This window comes from Nicotiana tabacum, chromosome 23 (genome assembly GCF_000715075.1).
Source record: "Nicotiana tabacum cultivar K326 chromosome 23, ASM71507v2, whole genome shotgun sequence".
NCBI classification, from domain to species: domain Eukaryota; kingdom Viridiplantae; phylum Streptophyta; class Magnoliopsida; order Solanales; family Solanaceae; genus Nicotiana; species Nicotiana tabacum.
This window is the reverse complement of record NC_134102.1, coordinates 2,368,586-2,378,572: the sequence shown is the minus strand read 5'-3', so window position 1 is coordinate 2,378,572 and position 9,987 is coordinate 2,368,586. Positions and strand designations below refer to the sequence as shown.

Below are 9,987 nucleotides of genomic sequence, written 5' to 3'. Positions count from 1 at the left end.
CTTGGTGGATTCCAGAATTTTGTAAATTGTAGCTTCACGCTAAGTGGGAGAGCCCCACTGTCTATGATTGGATTGCATAGTGTCAACTTGTGCGGTTTCTGATTATCGGTGTATTGGTGGGTCATTGCAACTAAGTAAAGAAAGCATCAGCGGTAATTTGAGCAACGTATTTGGGGAATGTGCGCCATATTTGGCCTTATCAATTCACATTCAGGTTTTTGGAAGACTTAGAGTTTATGCTTCGTGTAGATGTAATGCACAGGACAGTAAACCAATCAGATATTTCCTTGATAAAGTGTCCATGTGCTAGCAGGGCCTTGGAATTGACCATGTTTGGGAACAAGTAAGAGCAAGTGACTCTCAATAACGTTCCTAGTGGGTTCAAAAATTTAAAGTGCGATGTCTAAGGATCTCGAGTTCGTAGTATGGTTGAGTATCGAGCTTTTGCAGCAGATTATGAAACAGGGTTTGGAGTACTCTACGTTATCTTCAGATTGTGGTGTAGCATTGGAAAAACGGAAGAAAATAATTTCGGATTCATAAAAGAAATATCATAATGGGTGTACCAGTTGAAGATGTAAAAAGTGCGCACAAGAAGGGATATGAGATAATTAGTGGGTTTTGAAATAGCGTGGTCTCGTGAACTAAGGTCACTTGTGAGGATTTGAGTTCGTGATATAATGAATGGAGCTATTATTATTTCTAAGGCAAGTTGAGAGTAAATCGAAAAAACAAAAAAAAAACGGATCGGCTAACAATGGTTGAATCGACACGATGGTGGCAATGATCAGTTCCTTCATCGCATTGAATTATGCATGTGATTTGTGGCGGTACGTGCGAGTCTTGACGACCACCGTAATTGATTTTATTTTTGAGAAATTCAAGTATTATGACATGTTATGTGTAGAGGGATCCCAGAAGAGTTATGGTGGTTTAGACCACTACCTAAGGCCGGTATTATCTACGGATATGGGAATTCAGCCACGTGTTGCAATGGTTCTCTTGAAATGAGTTAAGAAGAAGGTTTCTATATGATGAAGTGTTTACCCTATTAAGTGGTTCGGGAGTTATGATGAAATTCTTGTACTCCTGCGCATTGGCGTGATTAAGTGCACTAAGTAGCATGGGATTCGAAAGTTGAGGATTTAAGATTTCGGTTCGATCTTGACAAGGATGTTATGGGCAGGAAAGGGATTTAGATGTTTAAAGTAAAATGGTATTATTTTTTGCATCATCTAAGGTCGATGTCAAGTGTACGAGACCTTGTGTATTGATATGTGGATTCTTGATATGCTTTACAACATTGGTATAACCGGTAGCATGTATGTGCAGACTTGTTACCTGGTGCGAAAGGTCGTGGGAGCGTGTCTCACGGAAAGATTGTGTAAGAGTGACATGTAGTCACTTGATTGAGTGAAGATTGAAACCAAGTATGAAGATTGTGGTAATATCGCTGATTTGAGAATTTATGCCTGGAGGGTGCTCGGTTTATTTGGTTGTGGACTGTGGAAGTTTGTTCCGATTATGATGGCTATTCTTGTGTGTTATGGGGAAAAGGGTATTATAGATCCTTGAAAGGTTATTTGCCTAGTACGGTGCGATCAGAATCGGCTTGAGGTCTGTGGATGGATTTAAATATGACTACGAGCCCTATATCAGGCCGGATGTGTTCATTTCAGCATAAAAGCTCCCTATGGAGTAGTATTCGGACGTTGAATGTCGTTTTGTCGTTAGTTATTTCATGTAATACTATATTGTGTCGTGTGAGTTATGAAACGGCTTGATAAATTTCTTATGTGATGAGGTTCCGCGTAGCGATGGTGTTATGTGAGCAGGATGGCCCTTGAGATTCAAATTATATGTCGCACCTTAGTTGTGCTTGAGTTTTGTAGCGTATGGCGATGTCGGTCCTTCCAGGGATGGTATTATGCACTTAGCGTGCTTGTGTCTAATATTCGGATATTTTGTAGTAATGAGCATTCTAGCTCGGTAAGTATTTTCTTATAGATTCTTTTTGTGCGGATCGGGTGGAACACCGTCACGGGTATCATGCATGGATCGGGTTGCACGCCGCAACAGTAACATGTATGGATCGAGTTGCACGCCACAACAGTGTGATGTTGAGTGCAGTCTCCTATATTCTATTTTGTGTGTTTGTGTCCCATTTTCTGAGGAAGGTTCATGACACCTTTTCAGTTGTCTAATTAGTCACGTGGGTTGAGAAATCCTTTCCAGAGTACGTTTTTCTTATGTATCGCAATCGAGTCCGTATCTTATTAGCTCATTGTGGCGTCATATGAGGCTTTTTGATCGTGTCTGAGGTGGTTTATTTCCTGAGCATCTTTTACTTGATGAGACGAGATTATTGGATTCGGGATAAGTGCGATCGGATTATATGAAGTGTAATAAAGAGCAAATACCATTATTTGGTTATAATGAGGCAATGATTCTTGTCAGAAGGAGAAATCAATAATTGTTGACTCGGCAGTTGGTTATGAATTTCTACATATTTCTTCCATCGTGGAAGCATTTCAAGAGTTGGAACAGGACTTATATGTATCATGAGGTGTGTTGTGAACATCAGATTCGTGGAATTTTAGCTATTGTTATCGGAGGATGTTATTATAGTCATGTGAATGATGCAGTGCATGGTCTAAATTCAACAAAGGTATGAAACCCTGTATTGATGCATCGTGTAGTGATAGATACGACATTCATAGGTTGGAAACAAGCATGGTGGAGAATTCTGGATGTTAGAATTAGGCTCTAAGGCTTATTTGCCTAAATAAAGGGGAGAATTTTCAGATTGGCTCAAGTTAATGTGCTCAACTGGGTGTGGTAGCACGGGTAGGTGCACGAGGTGTTAAACAATGATTTTGGATAACTCCGGAACACTCCTTATCACGTTTGAGGACGAACGTATATTTAAGTGGGAGAGAATGTAACGACCCAACCGGTCGTTTTGACTTTTAGAACCCCGTTACCCTAAATAAAACTTCTCGTATGTGCTTTAAATGATTTATGACTTGTGGGGATGGTTGGTTCGGGATTTGGAAGTGTTTGGGTTGAAATCGGAACACTTGGGTCCTTAAATTGGCTTTAAAAGGCCAAGTTTGACTTTGGTCAACATTATCCGCAAACAGACTCGGATCAGTGTTTTGACAGTTTCGGTAGGTCCGTATCGTGATTTGGGACTTGGGAATATGCCCGAAATCAAATTCCGAGGTCCCTAGCCCGAGATATGGAATTTTGATAAAAAATTAAAATGTTTAAGTTTGAATAGTGACCGGATGTCTAATTATGTGAAAACGACCCCGGAATAGAATTTTGATGATTCCAATAGCTTCGTATGGTTATTTTGGACTTAGGAGTGTGTTTGAAATTTTATTTGGAAGTCCGTAGTTAAATTAGGCTTGAAATGGCTAAAAACAAGAATTTAAGTTTGGAAGTTTGACCGATGAGTTGACTTTTTGATACAGTAGTCGGAATCCAGATCCGAAAATTTTCATAGCTCCGTTATGTCATTTATGACTTGTGTGTAAATTTTGAGGTCAATCGGAGTTGATTTGATAGGTTCCGACATCGAATGTAGAAGTTGAAAACTCTTTCATTAAGCTTGAATTGGGGTATGATTCATGGTTTTAGCATTGTTTGATGTGATTTGGAGGTTTGACTAAGTTCATATGATATTTTAGGACTTGTTGGTATATTTGGTTGAGGTCCTGAGGGCCTCGGGTGAGTTTCGGATGGTTAACGGATCAAAAATTGGACTTAAAAGCTGCCGCACTGCTTCCTCTTCTGTTGGATATTCTGAGTTGATATCGAGCCCAGTATCGAGCCTAGGGTTGACGAAGCTCAGGCTCGAGCTTGAGATCGAAGCCACGATCGAAGGTCCAGCTCGAGGACATGATCAAAGGTAAGGCTCGAGGGCTAGGATCGAGACCCATGCTCGATGCCCTGATCGAAGGCCCAACCTCGATGCCCTGGTCGAAGGCCCATGCTCGATGCCCTGATCGAAGGCACATGCTCGATGCCCTGATCGAGGCCATGACCGAGGTCTAGGCTCGAGCCTTTGATCGAAGCCGCGATCGAGGCCTAGTTCGAGGACCAATTCCGAAGGCTGCTGGGCAGTTTTATAAAAAGAGGGCATTCGTCCCATTTGCCATTTTTGACGAACTTGAGCTTGAGCAGAGGCGACTTTTGGCAAAGTTTCAAGGGAAAAACATTGGGGTAAGTGATTCTAACTCGGATTTGGTCTACATATACAAGTATATCATTGTTTTCACAATTTAATTAGTATTTTGAGATTGAAATTTGGAAAAGTTTAGAAATCTCATAGAAACGAATTTTGAGATTTCGGTATCGATTCGGAGTCGTATTTGAGTGAAACTGGTATGGTTGGACTTGTAATTGAATGGGTTATCGGATTTCATAACTTTTGCCGGATTCAGAGATGTGGGCCCCGCAGGCGAATTTTTAATTAATTTCGGGATCTTTTTTTTAAAATGTAGTATTTTCTTATAGAATTGATTCCTATAAATTTTAGTGATTGTATCGAATTACTTTTGGTTAGATTCGAGCCAATCGAAGTTGGATAATCGAGGAAAAGGCCTACTAGTGGATTAAATTGGAGCAAGACGAGGTAAGTCTCTTGTCTAATCTTGTGAGGGGGAAATTATCCCATAGGTGATTAAATTAATAACAGTTTTTAATTGTGGGGGCTACGTACGCACGAGGTGACGAGAGTCCGTGCGTAGCTACTATTAATGCTAAAGTCCGGGTAGTTTAGGATACAAAGCATGAATTACTTGTGTAAATTGTATTCTTTATTTAATTAAATTATTTGATATATAAATTGTGAATTGTTAGGAAATATAATAAAGATGAAAATTTAATATGCTTAATTTTCTGTTTAAATTAATTAATTATTTAAAGAAATTGTTCATCCTCCCAAATTTATCTTATAATGAATATACTCTCCTTCCGGAGGTACATAAGAAAATGTCCTCCTTTCTTGTGGAGCGGGCCGAACGCCTCGGTAGGATAGATGCATCTATGGATCGTGCCGCACGTCCCTCGGCAGTGTACACGAAATTCTGGATCGGGCCGTACGACCTCGGCAGAAATCGTGCTTAATAGTAATAATAATAATAATTACACGATACTTGGACAGTTTATTGCAACTTGTAAAGTTATTTGATAAATTGGAAATTTATTGAAATTGAATTACAGCTTTTAAAGCTATTTGATAAATTATTAAAATTGAAGGATTTAATTAATAGATTAGTAATTATTTGAATTGAAGGAATTTAATTAATATATTGAGAATTATTAGAATCGAAGGAATTTAATTACCTCTGCTGGTACAATAAAATTATTGTTAACTCTGTGAATCACGTTGATATAAATATTTCTATTTTCATGATTATTTAATATTATTGACCCATAGTGAGTGTCATAGTCGGCCATCTCGTCTCTACCTCTTCGAGATTAGGCTTGATACTTACTGGGTATACGTTATTTTCGTACTCATACTGCACTTGCTGCATATTTTATTGTGCAGCTACATATATGTATAGCGGCCTTGTGGGCGTAGAGGTGTGGTTAATAATTGTGGGGACATAGGTGAGATGCATTCTATATTACGATCCGCAGCTAATAGAGTCTCCTTCAGAGTTATTATATTTTCCTGTCTAATTTGTATTTTAGACAGATGTTGTATTTTATTTTAATTCCCTAGTAAATGCTCATGCACTTGTGACACCGGGTTTTGGGATGATTATGGGTTGCACTGTATTGAAAATTTTAAAAGATATTAGTACGTATTTGGTAAATGTCATCTTCTGCTATTTAATTGAGGGGAACAACTATGACTTCAAAAATATTAAAATAAAAATTTATTTAGTATTTATTGTTGGCTTGTCTGACAGCGGTGTCCGACGCCATCACGACCTATAGGTGAAATTGGGCCGTGACAACATCAATACTAATTTAATATGTAAAGATCTAGATAAAATATATCTAAAGGCAAAGCTGTAAAGATATTTAATTTACACATGCGTAAATCACTATTTGCTAGTACGTGATTAATCCATACACAGAAATAACAAAGAGTACAAAACTTTATATACATATTTACACATGCTTATTAATCACTAATTTACTATCCATATATAGTAACCACTTGAAATCTTAACTGTTTTATAATAATGATGAATGAAGATTCTATTAACACTTAACACTTCCTAACATGGCAATTAGCCAATTACACTTGTCAAAATGAGTCCAGAATACAACTAGAGATAAAATGAAAATTTAGACACAAAATCTATAACAATTGGAGACATTCACAAAATACAACTGCTGCAACTAACGCCTTACAGTGCTTCAATTTCTGCAGCTTCAAAGTTCAAACAACAACCTAAGAGTCTTTGGAATCACTCTGCAATGGTAGAACCATTTGCATTATTAATAGCATTCAAGAAATAACAAACTGCTAACATCCAATAACCTAGCACTATATAACTCAGATGGTAGCAGGCTTGAAATATGACAGCTTGAGGGCACAAGACTTTACAAAATGAGATCAATGAGTTTGCAGATACACCTTAAAATTTGAGCTAATTAGTAGAATTATATAAACTGTTGATCTAAAAATTCATGTTTGTTGTTATTATATTAACATATTAATTAATATTGTATTACAATTCAAATTCTTACAAGATATATTAACACTACACGTCAATTACAGAAGGGTCTTTTCCATCGCTGGCTAAATCTGAAGAAAACAAATTAAAATAATGAGTCGTGTAATAAATATAAGCATATCCATAACACTTATATACAACAAATATAGTAACAATATTATTACCTTGTTTAAGATGCTCCATTTTATCAATATCTTCCTCAACACTAACATGTTGTTTTAATTTTTCATTTCGATGCCAATCTTGAAGACACACTAGATCTTGCACCAATTTAGGAGTTAATGAACTCCTAAATGAATCAAGAAGACGACCTCCCGTACTAAACGCACATTCGGATGCCACGCTTGAAACCGGAACCGCTAATACATCACGAGCCATCTCCGCAAGAACAGGAAATCTAGCTGAGTTCAATTTCCACCAGAGACGAACATCAAATTCTTTAGTGTCATCCTCAGTTTCTTTACCAAAATATTTATCTAACTCTGTTTTAGTATCCACACCTCCACTCCCACTTTTATATTTTTTTATATCTTGCATTAGTGATTCCAAAAGTCCTGTATTTTGGGTGATTACTTGACTGTCAGAAAGCCCGGAAGTAGAAGTGTCCAATGAAGAACAATCTGAAGATGAAGCAAGCACGACACCTTTTGAGCTGGACTTTACATACTCACAAAATAATGAAGTCATGTACTTCTTCACTTCTTCTTGTATAGTTGCCCTCGGATCTTCACCAAACATCTTTACAAGTGCATAACCAACTGATTCGAGCTTGTAACGTGGATCCAAAATACATGAGATGAAAATTATCTTATTCATTTTCCCTGGATCACCCCAATACTTATTAAACTTTTCCTTCATCTTCTTTGCCATTTCACTTAAAATTGTATCTTCATTTGCTATCAATAGCTTCAAATAAACAGCAACCGCAGAAATTTCAAGAAAATGAATATTCGATGTAACATAACGTGATCCAGATATTTTCAAAGCAAGAAGATAGAAGATTTCAAGAAACTTTGTAATTCTTTTTACATTCTCCCAATCACTACTCAAAAGTTTACCTGTAGGAATTCCAACTTCAATATAAGAATGCTCAAGATAATGTCTTAGGCCAATTTCACTAGATGCATAATGTGAAAATGCACTTTCAAATTCAACAGCCCTACGCAACATCAAGTAGGTGGAATTCCACCTAGTTGGAACATCCAAGCACAAAGTTTTTTTACAATTGAGTTGTTCATCATCAAAACATTCTTGAAACCTGTTCAACCTCGCAGGAGACTGCCTAACATATCTCACTGCATGCCTAACATGTTCAATAGACACTGAAGATTCTTTTAAACCATCCTGGACCATAAGATTCATGATGTGAGCCATACATCTCACGTGAAGGTTATTACCGTTCATCAAATTAGTTCCCATTTTTGTTAATTGCTTAGACAATTCTTTTACTGTCACATCATTGGAGCTTGTATTATAAACTGTGACAGTAAAGATCTTATTTATCCCCCACTCACGTAAGCACCTACCAATACCATTTGCCATATCTTCACATTTATGACTAACAATAGGACAAAAATTAATTATTCTTTTATGCATATTCCATTCACTATCAATCCAATGGGCAGTGATACATATATAATTGATTCTTTGTATAGAAGTCCAGGTATCAGTGGTAATACATACTCTTTGTTTCGTTTCTATAAAAGACCTCTTCAACTTTTGCTTTTCTTCATTAAAAAGATCAAAACAATCCCTAGTTACAATACTATGGGAAGGGATCCGAAAATAAGGTTGCGCCACTTTCATAAAGTCTCTAAAACCTTCTTTCTCAACAAATCTCAAAGGAAGCTCATCAACTATTACCATACGACATACTGCCTTCCTACACTCTTCCTGATCAAATTTCCAAGTAACAACAGCTACGTCACCCTGACTACCCCCCGGAACAGATTGAAAACCTAAATTTGATTGTTTTTTATCAACAATAGCAGGGCGTTTAGGACATTTAAACATATGAGAAAGAAGTGTCGACGTACCGTCTTTGGTCTTAAAATAATACTCAATAAAGTAATAGTCACATTTTGCTTTTGTACTCCCTTCGGAAGTAATAATTTCTGTAAAATGATCCCACACAATAGACCTTTTTTTTCCTTTTTTGGTTATATTTAACTCGGTTGTTTCAGATTGGCTTATTGCATTTGAATTAGAAGCCCCACTTTCACCCATCATCTTATCACTTTGTATATTTTCAGTCATGCTATGAGTCACTACAACAAGAAAATAAAAGGAATGAAAATAACCATTTCCTTAATAAATATTTAACAAAAACTATCAAAATCGATCTCAAAACAGCACAAGGCAGAGAAGGCAACAGTTGGAATTTCAACTAGAAAAGAAACTTACCATCTGATGCTCTGGGCTCTGGCTATGACGACAGGGAGATGCGAGACGATGAGTTGGCGAGAGGGAGAGGCGAGATAGAGAGGCGAGTTAGCGAGAGGGAGACAGTGAGTCTGCTGCTCTGGCTGCTGGGTGTAATACTGAAATTAACACTTTTAGATGTTAGGGTTTCTATTTTCTAATGTCTCAAATCTGAATGCCTAATAGAGTATTGGTAAAGAAGGGTACTGGACAAGTGGACAACTGTAAAGAAACACTTTCAAGTTTTAACACTTTTGCTTGTATAATGCCACGGCTCACGATAAGAAAGGAATTTTTATTACTTATTTAATATACATATTACATATATATTCTTAATGGGTTAACGGATTATCCGTTAAGAAAATTTAATAATCCGTCCCCAAACCGATAAGCCGTTAATAAAAAAAATTCAATCCGTTCCCCATCCGTTAAACCGTTAACTCGATACCAATAAGCCATTAAGCCATTTTTGCGGTTCGGTTTTCGATTTCGGTACGGTTTTGAACACCCCTACGCAACATTGCAAGCTTGAAAATTTTGCATTGCCTTTCCAAAAAGCTGTGTTCGTTCTCGAGTTGTTCAAGTGTTTGTTTTGTCTTCTGTTTTTTTGGGAGAAATTCAAAAATAGCTAGATTTACAAGTGGTAATTGAAAAATAGCCACAGTTTCAAAAGTAATCAAAATTTAGTCACTTTTCATGTAAAGATAAATCTTAACAAAAATACTGTTCAAAATACGAAAAATATTCCAGCATAATATACTGGAGTTCCAGTATAATATACCGGTCCAGCATAATATGCTGGAAGTTCATACACAGGTACTCAATCTCTAGCATATTATGTTGGAACTTTCCACGTGTT

The 9,987-nt window shown here is 37.0% G+C and overlaps 1 protein-coding gene across 1 annotated transcript; it reads right to left on the bottom strand.

The window, feature by feature from the left end:
- Positions 1 to 6,734: 6,734 nt before the first annotated feature.
- Positions 6,735 to 8,963, bottom strand: LOC142177592 (zinc finger BED domain-containing protein RICESLEEPER 2-like). Its single transcript, XM_075246787.1, has 2 exons — positions 6,872 to 8,963; positions 6,735 to 6,778 (listed from the first exon to the last, which is right to left on the bottom strand). The coding sequence occupies exons 1-2, from the start codon at positions 8,961 to 8,963 to the stop codon at positions 6,735 to 6,737; spliced, it is 2,136 nt and encodes a 711-aa protein (XP_075102888.1).
- Between the last annotated feature and the right edge of the window lie 1,024 nt (positions 8,964 to 9,987).

Bases quoted from the DNA above. Each gene is read 5' to 3' on its own strand.
- LOC142177592 (XM_075246787.1), bottom strand. From the start codon at position 8,963: ATGACTGAAAATATACAAAGTGATAAGATGATGGGTGAAAGTGGGGCT. The intron at 6,779-6,871 runs GTAATAATATTG...TGTTTTCTTCAG, and splicing joins AATGGAGCATCTTAAACAAG to ATTTAGCCAGCGATGGAAAA.